Source organism: Xiphophorus couchianus, chromosome 5, assembly GCF_001444195.1.
Source record: "Xiphophorus couchianus chromosome 5, X_couchianus-1.0, whole genome shotgun sequence".
Taxonomy (NCBI): domain Eukaryota; kingdom Metazoa; phylum Chordata; class Actinopteri; order Cyprinodontiformes; family Poeciliidae; genus Xiphophorus; species Xiphophorus couchianus.
The window spans coordinates 13,597,814-13,611,566 of NC_040232.1; the positions used below are offsets into that span (position 1 = coordinate 13,597,814).

A 13,753-nucleotide genomic window follows, 5' to 3' on the forward strand; every position below is an offset into this window, starting at 1 on the left:
CCCAAAGGTTTCCATCAAATCTTCACTTCCACTATCCTGAATCTACGTCAGTGGCAAATAAACAGCCATCTCCCTGAAGAACCTAATCCACTTGAGGAAAATTCATAAAGTTTGAATCGCTCTTAGTATGACCCCTACCCTGGGACCATTTTGCCATTGGAGTCCCGACTGGGAGTGGAATTCCATGGCAACTAAGGTATCAGGATCATTGGGGTACTCAAACCCCTCTACCACGTTAAGGTGGCGATTCTTCAGAGGGGAGCAAGTCCCATCAAAAGTAATTTGATGAGACCCCCCATCCTGAGCAAGCACAGGGCTAGACTGGAGAGGAAATCTCCCTTTAAAAAGGAAGAAACCTCTAGCAGAACCAGACTCAGGATGAGCAGCCATCTGCCTTGGCTGGCCGAAGAACAAGAGGACAGGAAAGAGACAAACACACAGCTGGATCCAAATGGGCTGAGAAAACACAAACCACAAAGTTATTTGCAAAATTAATGCATATGTACATCATAATAAAAGGGAAAATCCACAAAACAGAGAAAACATGCTAACTTTACACAAAATGTCAATATAACGTCAATAAGGAATATTGTTTTAATACAAGTAAGTTAAACCACCATATTTTCCTACATGTGAAGGTGAATCAAACTGAACATTTGTTTAAGTAATAATTATATTATAATTGTTAAAATAATTATTTCTGCAATCTTGTACAGCATATTAAGTTTTTCAGCCATTATCTAAAACACATATCTTCATGGGGTTGCTGGTGACTATCTCTAGCAGTCAACAGGCAGGAGGGGTATACTTTAACACAAAGACAAACACACACACTCATGTGTGTACTGTGGGAATTTAAAGAGAATCAATGAGAATTTAGAGGACTGTGGGAGGAAGCCGGAGTACCCGGAGAGAACCCATGCAGAAACAATGGACCTTGATTCCAACTCAGGACAGTATTGCTGCAAGGCAACCGTGCCATCAACTGCGGCACTGTGCAGCCATACTCTGAGTTTCTCTTTTTATATATTAATACTTTTATCTTTATCTGAACCTACAAAAAGTAGTACTTAATGTCCTGCCACTTTGATGTTTTTACAGCTGAATTTTCCTGCTGAAATAATTTTCTATTCTACTCTATTCTATTTATAAACTTGTATCTCATAATGATGAGTTATCTCATGTTAATTATGAGATTAGGCGCTTTATATCACTATAATTATGAATTAATATCTCATTACATATATTTGTCATTGCCCTGCGACAGACTGGCGACCTGTCCAGGGCGTACCCCGCCTCTCGCCCGGAACGTAGCTGGAGATGGGCACCAGCAACCCTCCCGACCCCATTAGGGACAAGGGTGAACAGAAAATGGATGGCTGGATGGATGGATATATTTGTCATATTTGTCAAAATGACAAATATTAGTTGTCATAATAATGACAAATATGACAGATTTCCATACTAAACAAAGCTTTCCCACTGACGTTAATTATTTTCTAAAACTTCCTAGTACTTAATGTCCTGCCACTTTGATGTTTTTACAGCTGAATTTCCCTGCTGAAATAATTTTCCATTCTACTTATAAGCTTGTATCTCATAACTATGAAAAAAAATGGAAATCTGAAACAGCCCAATGATAGAAAGATTTAAAATTCAATTATAGATATTCAATTTGATCACAGTTACAAGGCAATGCAGCTAAATGCAGTTCAGAATTATAAAATGCACCAATAAAATATAAGTTTGCCCCATTACCAAATGAAACAACTATTTTATATCCTAATGTTCAAATTTCTCTTCTGGTGCCTATCTCCAGCTGTAAACGGGCGAGGTCTCCAGGTATAACCTGGACAGGTCGCTAGTCCCTCACAGGGCAACACAATGATATGCAGGACAAACTATAATACACACACCTAAGGAGAATTTAGAGAGACCAATGTACCTAACAATCATGTTTTTGGACTGTGGGAGGAAGCCGGAGTACCCGGAGAGAACCCACGCATACACAGGGAGAACATGCAAACTCCATGTAGAAAGAGCCCGGCCCAGGAATCAAACTACAAGGCAACAGTGCTATCCACTGTGCCACTATGCAGCCCTATTCTTAATTTTCTATCCATCCATTTTCTGTACACCCTTGTTTCTAATGGGGTCAGGAGGGGTGCTGGTGCCTATCTCCAGTGAACATTTAGGGCGAGAGGCGGGGTACACCCTGGACAGGTCGCCAGTCTGCCGCAGGGCAACACAGAGACAAACAGGACAGACAATCATACATACACACACACACACACCTAGGGAGAATTTAGAGAAACCAATTTACCTAACAGTCAAGTTTTTGGACTGTGGGAGGAAGCCGGAGTACCCGGAGAGAACCCACGCATACACAGGGAGAACATGCAAACTCCATGTAGAAAGACCCCGGGCCAGGAATCAAACTACAAGGCAACAGTGCTATCCACTGTGCCACTATGCAGCCCTATACGTAATTTTCCTTTTAATATATTTTTAATACTTTTATCTTTGTCTGAACCTACACAAACTGCATGCCTCGATGTCCTGCCACTTTGATGTTTTTACAGCTGAATTTCCCTGCTAAAATCATTTAAATATTGAATTCTATTTATTTAATGTGTTTATGCTGTGTAAATTGCATCAAATTTTTACTATATGAATTATATATAGTAAATATAGTTTAATCAAATTTATTTGAAATTTCATTCTGATGTTTCCAGTCTGATTCCCCTGCACCTGTCTATTCCTACTACCCTTTATTCATCATATGCTTGTGCAATCTTTCCGTGAACTCGGAAATCATAGAGACAGGTATACCGCAGATGGCCCCAGTTGCTACTGATGTGTAACTTTACGTAGCTAAAAGCCGCTCTTCTGTGGCTCTGTAATGACAAAATGATATGTTAGCTGAATATCAAATCGGTAAAGCTAAATAGGAAGTCAATTACATTCATTCATTGTTTTGATATTGCAAAGCCCAGCAAGATTTCTAATATTGCATGAATATTTTCCATTTTGTCATTTAACAATCACAAATTTCAATGTATTTGATATTTTATGTGACAGACCAACAGAACATAACACGTAATTGTGAAGCAGATGGTGATGAGGTGAGGGTGGTCTTCATTATCAGATGGACAGAGCTGTAAATACAGACCAGTCCTTGAAGGAAACCTGCAGAAGACTTAAAAACTGGGTGGACAGTATGACAACAACCCTAAACAGCCAGCAATACAATAGGAAGGTTTAGATTAAGCACCTCAAATGATAGGTATAGTCAAAGTCGAGACATAAATCCAAATCAGAATCTGGCAAGACTGAAAAATGCATCCAATTTGACTGAGATTAGCCTATTTTGTTTTCATGTATAATTTTCTATCTGATTCACAAAGATGAGCTACTTTCTGTTAGCATGTTTCTGTTATCAAGTCCCAATAGAATACAATAATGTTTGTATTTTTAACATTAAAACACTGAAAAGTTTAATGGCTGTAAATATGTTGCAAAGTGATTAAACAAAGTAGCTAAGAACGTAATTGAGATAAATGTACCGGTAGCGCAAAGGTCTGAAGAGGATTTTGGTCCTTATCATACAGAAAGGTTCCCAGAGGACTCCACTCCTGTCCAGACTCCCTCATTCCCTGCAAAACAAAATTAGACAAATATCTTTATAAATATCTCTGCAAGTTAGACTGAGTGTTGCTGTTTAATATTTAGATACTTGTGGCTTACATAAACAGAAAACTCCTTGGGAGCACTCCAGGTGTCACCAGTCAGGGACAACATGTTAGGCAGGTGACCCAAGGAGACGTGACTGATGACAACTCTGTGGGACAAGGCAATGACTAAATGTCCCTGGGAACCTTCAAAGGCCCAGCACTCTCCTGGGTTTAGGTGAGTCCTCCCCTGAAGAGAAAAAGAGTTCAAAGTTTCAGTGGGATGTTAAAATATAAACAAAAAGACTTCTAACTATTGCATCACATAGAAATACCATTCTGCTTCGTATTCATGTTACATTATGATCGTAGTTCAGTTCATACCTGAATGACAATGTTTGGGGTGACTGACGGTCGTTGTATTACAAACCCAAACCAATTCACCATTTCTCTTTGGCCAGTATGTACAGCTAATGGCATCCACTCTAAAACCTTTGCTCCTGTTTTCAAACACATACAGAAAGTGAATTAAATCCATATAATCTTAAAACATTCAGTCAGATTTATGACAGCAATGACTTACCTTGTGATTTCAGTGCAAAGTTGGGCAACAAATCTGCTGATGGAAGTAGGTAGTCCATTTTATTCTGCAGGACAACCAGTACACCCTTCACTTCCTGTATTTGTCTCCCCTCATCTTCACATCCTGGGACAGAAACCTAAACACAATTGAAGTTAGACGTTTGGTCATATCTCTAAAGAGGACATTCATATATGAGTTTTGATTAACAGAAAGCTTACTGTGTTTATGGTGGGGGGTGAAGAAACCGGAGGTTCCCTCATCAGAGGATCAATAATGCTGGTAAATCCTAAAAGAGAAGGGGGAAGGTGACAGGGTCAGTAACACTGCTTCCAGACAAAAGACTTTCAACAAAACGTAGAAATGTTGGTGCTTGGCTGTTTGTAGAAGAAAATCATTTACCATAAAACAAGGCGAGGAACATGACGCTGACAAAACAATGTTTCAGCGTGTACATCACCATGTCCCCGTTCCTGCTGCTGCTCCTGCTGCAGCTGATGTTCTTTCCTAAAGAGGTCTCTCTTGCTGTGTGGTCATAACGGCGGTTTGTCCACTTCCTGTTCAGCCAAGATAGAACAAATACAAATATGTAAACAGATACATAGATTAGAAGACATTTAAGTTAAATATGCTAAGATTTTTGCAAAAGTATTCACTCAAAGAGTGGGAATACTTTTGCCATGTTTTACATTGAATGTATTTGTTGACTGATCTCACCTGACTCTGGTCTCTTTATAACACACCGTCGGTGATCCATCAGGGTTGTAGTATCCAGATGATTGCAATCGAACACTTCGTCTCGACATCTCTAAACTAAAACAGAGACATGGGAAGTTGGTCAGTGACTCTAAAGCAACACGTCAAATATGTAACATAACTGCAGAGTTTTTGGTCAGTTTCAACACCTGCAAATCATTTGTGAAATATAAACTGATTTATTTAATATTTACAGCGATACCAGTCATAGTGTTATTTCTGACGATAAATAACAGTCACTGATCTTTACATTTTCATATGAACTAACTTTAAGCACAGAACTTTAAATCAACTGCTAGAGCCATTTTTTCAGATTTGCTCTTTCTCACCATTATCAAACATGCAAAAAAACACAAAAAAAACTATTTAAAAAAGTATTTTTCATCTTTTCATAAAACAAGAAAAAAACTATTTCATCTTAAACTAAAAAAACTTATTTCTAACTGGCTGTCTTTCTTAACATTTCACTAGCAATTCTTCCAAATAATTGTAGTATATCTTTTTAAAAGTGTAGTTAGTTATTCCTACTTGATAAATATTAAAAGAAAAATACTTACACTGATTATATATTAGATATAATCACTGAGTTTTAGCTGAAAATAAGTAAATCTCTCTTCAACGTTTTTTGTGTCACTTCTCTGAGATCTGCAACAACAAATGAGAGAATTCTGACAAAAAATCCTCCTTTGTTGACAAAATTCTAGATTCTCATGTTGTTATGTTACCATGGAGTCTGGTATCATCAAACGCATATTAAATAATGGAATTTATGGCTTAATTTAGCACAGTTTTAAACAGATAAATTGATTCAAATCTCTCTTAGCTGACATATATTTGAATTTGCATGTGTAAAATAAACAATACATTTTCTTTATTTTATTAAATTAATTTATATTTATATCAAAATGTTTTTGTGAGGTGTTTTAAGAGCTTATTCTATGTACCTCATTTTAAATTTGAGCATCTGTCACTCCAAAGGCGTCGGTGGTTCTGTCCAGAAGGCAGACATTTCTGTTTAAACTATACTTTTTTATATTCTAATTTTTGATGAGTTTTTTAAAATCTGTCAGCCATAATCATCAAAAGTGTATAATATAACGGCTTGATATAGTTAACTCTCTTTATAATGAATATATGTATTATATATATATAATACAAAAAGTGAGAATGTAAAAGTGAGTGATAAGTGTTTATTTTTTTATGATGTTCATAATAAAATAAAAAAAACAACTTTTGATTCATTTGGGAAAATAGAAAATGGTAAATAAATTCAAACTTAATTCGTTATCGTTTGAATTTATTGTGTCATTTTTCCACCTTGGGAAAAGAGTGCATGATATCAGCGACACCTTGTGGTCAAACTGTGAAGCTGCAGCACTACGGCTTGGCGAGGTCGCAGGCTCGGAAGTGAAGCACAGCGCCATCTTGTGAGTCTGGCTGGTAAAACCGTCTGAGTAACCAGGAAATTGTTAGAAATCATTGTACACGCATCCTTCCGCCAACTGAGCGGACGGCTATCAGGATGAAGACCGTGGCCTCCGGCGCGTGAAACAACATGTCCCCCTCGGTTTGAAACCAACGGTCAACGTGACACCGCTCAGCCAAACCAGCCGGATGCAAAGAGAAAATCTGGTAGGAAGTGGACCACCGCAAGGGAAGCGTGTTGTTGCACGCAGCAGTGAAAATGCTTGCTGGCGGTAGATATATCTGAGGGGACATTTTGTTGGGGAAAGGTCTCGGCACAGAGTGACGGGTCTCACCGGAGAACAGAATGCTTCTGTGGCTAGCAGGCACTTGACTGGTTTGCTGTTAGCTAAATTTAGCATCTCCAACTCCTGAACCGGACTATTTTCTTCCCATTGAATCCTCATTTTCAAAGACAAAAACCGGTAATGTATTTCTCAGAATCCCCCTTCTGTCTTTTAAAATCAAGAATATTCGTTTACATCGCTTTAATTAAGTTAATTAAGTGGTAATTCACTTGCTAACTGCTCTGTAGCTCATCTGTTATGGGTGTCATCAGTCGGCTAGTAAACTACAGCAGCTTTGGTCTAATTTTCTGATTTTTGTATTATTTTACCCATTAAAACATGCATGTAAATTGTTAAATGAAAGTCTTAAATGTTTAAGGTTGATACAGAAGAACATATCTATTAGTCATTAATGTCAGATTTTTTAACATCATGCTGGCTTTCATGTTTGCAAACCCTTACAGAAATATGCATTTACTTCTCTATAATTAAGTGTAAATGCACTTGCTAACTGTTCTATAGCTGATTGTTGTATTCTTTTACACATTAACCCATAGGTGTATATTGTTGCTCGTTAAAGGAAAGTTTTAAATATTTAAGAAGAACATTAGTCGTTCATGTCTCAAACTCCAGATTTGTAGTGCTTAGATAGGTATTTTAAGACAGACCCACTAAAAGCAGTGCAAAATTGTTCATTGGAAGTGCAATGGCAGTATTTTTTTAACAAATAAAAATCTGTGAAATGTGCTTTTGTATGTACTATTCAACCCTCCTGGGTCATTTTTTTTGTTACAATTAGGGCTGCCTGCAATATATATGTATTTTTGTATTCTACCAGCTTTGCACGTCAATTAACTAAATTAAATTTTACAAATTCATGACAAGTGCATCTTCTTCCACATGTTTTGTGGTATTCCCCGTTTGACTCGATATCAACTTCTGCTCGTTTGCCTTCAAATCTGCAGGGCAATGGATTTTCCCGGCCACTTTGAGCAGATCTTCCAGCAGCTCAACTATCAGCGCATCCATGGCCAGCTGTGCGATTGTGTCATTGTGGTGGGCAGCCGACACTTTAAGGCTCACCGCTCGGTGCTGGCGGCCTGCAGCACCCACTTCAGAGCACTGTTCACGGTTGCGGAGGGAGACGCCAGCATGAACATGATCCAGCTGGACAGCGAGGTTTGAACTTAATCTGTGACAGCGTCGCAGATTGTTATTGCGTCATAATGAAACCGCGTTTGGTTGCAGGTGGTGACAGCAGAAGCTTTCGCTGCTCTGGTGGACATGATGTACACGTCGACACTGATGCTGGGGGAGAGCAATGTCATGGATATTCTTCTTGCTGCTTCGCACTTGCACCTGAACAATGTGGTGAAGGCCTGCAAACACTACCTGACCACACGGACACTGCCCCTGTCCCCCTCGTCAGACAGGCCCTCCCATCACCACCCTCAACAGGAGCAGCAGAGACACAGGCTGCAGCAGCAGGTGGGGGATTTGGGGGCTAACGCTAACCTCACAGCTTCAGCTGCGAATTCCAAGCTGCAGCGCTCCTTCTTGCTGCAGCAGCTTGGACTCAGCCTGGTGAGCTCTGCTCTGGGAGGCATGGAGGAAGATGGCGTGGGCAGCAGAGTGGTTGATCAGAGAGCCTCCTTCCCCACACGGCGCTTCCACAAACGCAAGCCTCCTCTAGGGATGGGGCTTTCAGAGGAAAGACCCAGACAGAGACAGCGGCCCTCGGCCCCCAACCGGGGTCTGTTGGTAGAGAGTGGGGTTAACGCAGAGAGAGAGGACGGCGTGCTTCTGTCACCTGACTCCCACAAGATGGGGGATGAATCCAAGTTAGACGGTGCGATCACAGGGATAGTGTCAACGCCTCAGGATGACCCCCAGATGCCGAGTCAGTCAGACAGCGGGCACTGTGAGGACGAGAGGATGCAGGGAAGGGTGGGTAAGGAGGAGGACATCAGTGACCATGACCATCAGGATGATGAAAGAGTTGGGATGAAGATCAAATCAGGAACAGGGGATGAAGAGGCTGAAGAGGAGGAGCAGAAGGTAAAGAGATGATATCAAGCAATAATAAGTCATGGTGTGTTCTGTGTGACTATTCTTGTTTCATTTTGCTTAGATACACTAGTCATCAGCTTGAATTCCATTTAATTTAGGCTATGGACATAACTTGGTGTTCTGACAGGACATTAATCTAAACACATAAAAATAGCTCTTATTGGTTAAAGCAGAGTAATGTTAACTTGCTAGAAAGTTAACATCTCTGCTCAAAATTTGTAAACTGTGCTTTTAAGCACGGTCTCTGTCTGGAGACAGTAAATCCGGCCCTCCATGGGCTGTATGTAGGTTGTATGTATATTGTACATTTTGAAGTTGTAAGTCATACAGTCATGTTACATTTTTTTCATTATTCAGGTGGTTGTCAAGCGTGAGCCGCTAAGTTCGCCTGAGCCAGCAGATGAAAACAGCGACGTGACATCGCAGGCAGAAGGCAGCGACCCGGCTGAGCCCGGATGCCGGGAGGAAGAGGAAAAGGTGGAGCTGAGCCCAGAGAGCAGCGACCGCAGCTTTACGTCTGACCCCCAGCCCAGCTCCGAGCCTCTCCTGCAGTCCAGCTCGCAGCTGCTGCTCAAAAGCAGCATGGCTGGAGGAACCGGCGTCTCCGCAGGTTACGGCTGCAGCACCGCTCTGAAAAGCAAACCCGGTTTTAGCATTCCCAGCTTCCTTGGACCGAAGGATTTCAGGAGTGGCAGGTCGGGGTTGGTGGCTGGAGAAGATGGCCTTCCCAACACGACGACTGGAGGTGCACATCATTTCCTTCTGAGACAGGAAACTGCCACACCTTCGGGCTCTGCCTCCTCCTCTGCTCTGCAGTCTGGAACACTCAGCGCTGAGAGCAGAAACAGTTTTGGAGATAACCTGCAGCCGGACTCTCTGTTCCTCCGACCACTGCATGACAGTTTAGGAAACGGTAGAGCCAATGGAGGGGGAGCCGGCGGGAGTCGGGGAGGTGTAGATCCCTTTGCCTTGGACTTCCAGCGGTCCAGTCTGGGCTTTCATTCACTGGGCCGCCCCTCAACCGGAGCAGGAGGAGCAACAGCAAACAGTCTGGGTTATCCAAGTTACAGGCGCATCGCTCCAAAAATGACTCCAGGGATGGGCGGAGAAGAAGCTGTAGCAGGGATTCTTCAGGATGCCTCTTCCTCCTCCTCCAGCCTGACTGGTCCTCTGCTTCTTAATGAAAGCGGCGGGTATGAGATGAACAGCGGACGGCCCACCTCCCTCCCACCACACCTCACACGGGCGTCGGCCGACGTCCTGTCGAAATGCAAGAAGGCGCTGTCAGAGCACAACGTCCTGGTGGTGGAAGGGGCTCGGAAATATGCTTGCAAGATCTGCTGCAAAACTTTTCTCACCCTGACTGACTGCAAGAAACACATCCGAGTCCACACAGGAGAGAAGCCCTACGCGTGTCTGAAGTGTGGGAAACGTTTCAGCCAATCCTCGCACCTGTACAAGCATTCCAAGACCACATGTCTGCGCTGGCAGAACAGTAACATGTCCAGCGCACTGCTGTAGAACCACTTCAGGGGGGAAAAACAAGGCGTTGCAATCAGCGACGGGCTCAGTTTTAACTCTTATAGTCTCACTTATTTTTTTGCCAGAATTGTTGGATCATATCATCTGTTTTTTTCTAATAAATCAGTCCTGATCTCTGAAAAGATAAGGATCATTTTGTTATACATATTGTTTCTGCTCTTCTAGCTCTCAATTTGTTTTTAAGGCTTTATTCTTAAAAAAATATATAAATAGGTTTGATCCATTGCACATTACTGTGCATACTCTCCTGTATAAATATCAGGGGATTATGGAGAAATGTCTTTTTTCGTAGGTTTAGATATCAGAACTTAAAACGCCTTAAAACTATTTGGTTTAAAAAAACGTTGATCCGCTCCGATGTTTCCAAGATTTTAAGGACTTTGAATTACAGCCTTCACCTCTGATCAACTCTTCCCATAGTCTAAGTCCATTCTTACTGAGTCTTGTCGCATGCACAGCAGTCTGTACTCTTCCATACAGCAGCTTTCAAAGACTTTATACCTCCTGTACCTTTTACATCTTGTAAATCTACAGCCACTATCATTATTTTATTGGGATTTTGTACGAAACTAAGTCATATTTGTGAAACAGAAGTTAAATAACTTTTTAACACGTTTTACTAATGAAAGTCTTTATTGCGTGCATTAATATACGTTTGTCACTTTTTCTTAATAGTGATATTTATGAAGTGCAGATGTAATTGTTGTACAGTCAAAAGCTTGACCTGTCTGAACTGTTGAGTTCTACAGAATCAGCATGGACCTCCAGTTCTCTTTGTTTCCATTTGCAGATGATGGATTGAACAGAGCTCTAAGATGTCCAAAGCTTTGGTTATTGTTTTATGACCAAACTGCTTTAAACTTCTCCACAGATTTCTCCCTGACCGGTCTTCTATATTTTGTCATGATTTTATTTCTTCACTAATGTTCTCTAACAAAACCTCTGAAACCTTCAGAGCAGCTGCATTTATCTGGACATTAAATTATACTCAGATATTTAATAATTAGATTCAGAAGGCAAATTGGCTGCACTGCATTTATTTAGGAGTATCAAAATAAAGTGTACTGAATAAAAATGCACCTAACACTTCAAAGTTTATCACCACTTGGTGTTAATTTGTCACATAAATCCCAATAAATATGTTGAAGTTTGTGGCATTAGGTTTAAATGTTGGAATCTTCAAGGGGTATGAATACTTTTTGAAGGCACTGTACACTTTGGAGAAAGTACATGTGTTCTGTGTGCCAGATATTTATGTGAACCTGAAGGTGGGATATACGAAACAGATCAATTTACTTGTTGAAAGTTTCAACAACAGAAGAAAACTGTATAGTCAACAACTAATATGAGTGGATTTTAGTGGTTCACTTACAAGAACAGTGGCTTAAAGCATTTCTACTTGATTATCTCTTGATAATCGCTAATAGATTATGTAGTCATATCCGTTTCTAAAACTGAGTTAATACCCAACTTTGCTTTTATATTTAAAGATTGTTTTGCTTTTACTAGGATTTGCAGTTCAGTGCCAATCATTGATTGGTTTGAGAAATGAAAAACTTTACATTTCTCTCAAATCTCAGCAGTTTGTGTTGGACAGACTTACTTTAGAGTAAAGTTACATTGTAAAACAAGTACTAACTAATATAAAGTATTAATGGTGCCATTTTTATGAGTTTCTCTGGAAACCCCACTGTAAATAGATTCTTTTAGTGTAAAATTTTCCAGTTTATTTATATTGTTGTTTATGACTAATGTACAAAAGTTGAGCTGAGATCCAAAAAAACATCACTTACATAATGCTGTGATGTAATGCTGTGTTTACTGATTTAAATGTCTTTTTTGTTGGATCGGAGTTTAATGCATCTTTTAATAGATTCTTTGAAAAGGAAGAACATTTCTCACTCAACTGATTATCAGTTTGTTCGCTTCCACCTCAGAGTTGGCTCAAATCATTTACATGATATCTCTATTACTGTACTAGAAGTCATTTTTAAAAACACTCATCTCTTTTTTCAGTTCTTGAAATGTAATCAAAGCGCTTAGACAAATCAATCAAATCTTTGTTATGTATAACTAATATGTTTTCTGGAATGCTAAGATATGTATAATTTATTGATCCAACTTTTCCAAATCTATTGTTAGGGGTTGGTATGAAGTTCTCATGGTATAAATATTTTCAGTAGAAAAACAGTTTCAAGGTTTCAACTCCACCCAGCTCATTTCTGTACAGCTGTAGCTGTAAAACATTGTTAACTTAATAAGAATGATGTAGATTTCATGCATTCTCTATTTTGTTTTTTTTTTTAGGTTTTTATGTAATAACTGGAGTTATTTAGATTATTTAATAACAGCTGGCTATGTTTTCTGTGTAGGTCAGGACAAAGTGTTCCTATCTCTTTTCAGCCAGCTGATCAGCAGTACTCTGCAGCAGCCAGAGAAAACTCCGCTCACTTCAACGCTTTCTTTCTGAGTTTGCGTCATAGAAACTATAAGATAGAGAAAAAAAGATTTGTGGATACATTGCCACTGTTTAAAGCCTCAGTTTACCTCATTAACAGGAAACCGCTTCATCGCTACGTTTATGCTAGGTGTCATACCCAAACATTCAGCCTTACGTTGTTTTTTGGGGTTTGGGGATTTTCCAGCAAGCAGGCAATTATACAATCAACTCATCCACAAAAGTTAAATTAGTGATGTACTATTTCACAGTTAATATTTTTGACACAAGTACATTTCTTCATTTGATTTTTTTTTAAAAACATTTACATCCAACGTGCTCAGATCTAATACTTCATATTTACTGTTATTTACATTAACAATTTAAAAGAAACAAACTTGCTGAGAAGAACTCTGACTATCAGATTGATTTATATCAGTTTGGCTTCTTCTGTTGGTTTTAAATAAGAGTAATGTCATTGGACTAGACTGTTTATTGTACAGTTCTGTTTTTAGTGAATTAAAAAAACAAAAACAAACATGTCTGTGTGTCTATATTCTTAATCACTGGATATATTGTGATATTGACTTTAAGCTGGTCGGCATCTTATAATAAAGTCGTTACACTGTCAGCTTGTATAACATTTTTTATTTAATTTCATGAGACATATTGGCACCTTGTTACAGAAGAAAAACCTGGTTTTAAAAAATGAAGCTAACACAAATTGTCAGATTAAATGTTTCTGAGATATAATCCAGTGGTGGCGTTGCTGTTTGGTGTGTGAGTTTAAAGTGGCAAGTGATGGTTAAATGTGTGATGTAACTCAGTAACATTCTTGGGGAAAAAATGTTTTCTTGTAAGAAATAAAGAGGTGATGAAGTGAAGATTTCCCTTTAAACTACTTTCACTTGTTATTAATCCTACTGGTGTGTTTTTTTCCTAGCAG

General features: G+C 39.5%; 1 protein-coding gene across 2 annotated transcripts; it reads left to right on the forward strand.

Moving 5' to 3' along the window:
• Positions 1–6,394: 6,394 nt before the first annotated feature.
• On the forward strand, positions 6,395–13,691 carry zbtb5 (zinc finger and BTB domain containing 5). 2 transcript variants are annotated; one of them, XM_028018518.1, is made up of 4 exons: positions 6,395–6,639; positions 7,724–7,937; positions 8,007–8,816; positions 9,186–13,691. In XM_028018518.1, the coding sequence occupies exons 2-4, from the start codon at positions 7,728–7,730 to the stop codon at positions 10,347–10,349; spliced, it is 2,184 nt and encodes a 727-aa protein (XP_027874319.1). In that variant the 5' UTR covers positions 6,395–6,639; positions 7,724–7,727; the 3' UTR covers positions 10,350–13,691. The 2 variants fall into 2 exon arrangements, with proteins under 2 accessions (XP_027874319.1, XP_027874318.1); XM_028018517.1 differs by having other exon boundaries at positions 6,396–6,896.
• The last annotated feature ends 62 nt before the right edge of the window (positions 13,692–13,753 follow it).

Coding starts and splice junctions, on each gene's coding strand:
- zbtb5 (XM_028018518.1), top strand. CDS start 7,728: ATGGATTTTCCCGGCCACTTTGAGCAGATCTTCCAGCAGCTCAACTAT. Junction 7,938..8,006: donor TGATCCAGCTGGACAGCGAG/GTTTGAACTTAA, acceptor GTTTGGTTGCAG/GTGGTGACAGCAGAAGCTTT. Junction 8,817..9,185: donor CTGAAGAGGAGGAGCAGAAG/GTAAAGAGATGA, acceptor TTCATTATTCAG/GTGGTTGTCAAGCGTGAGCC.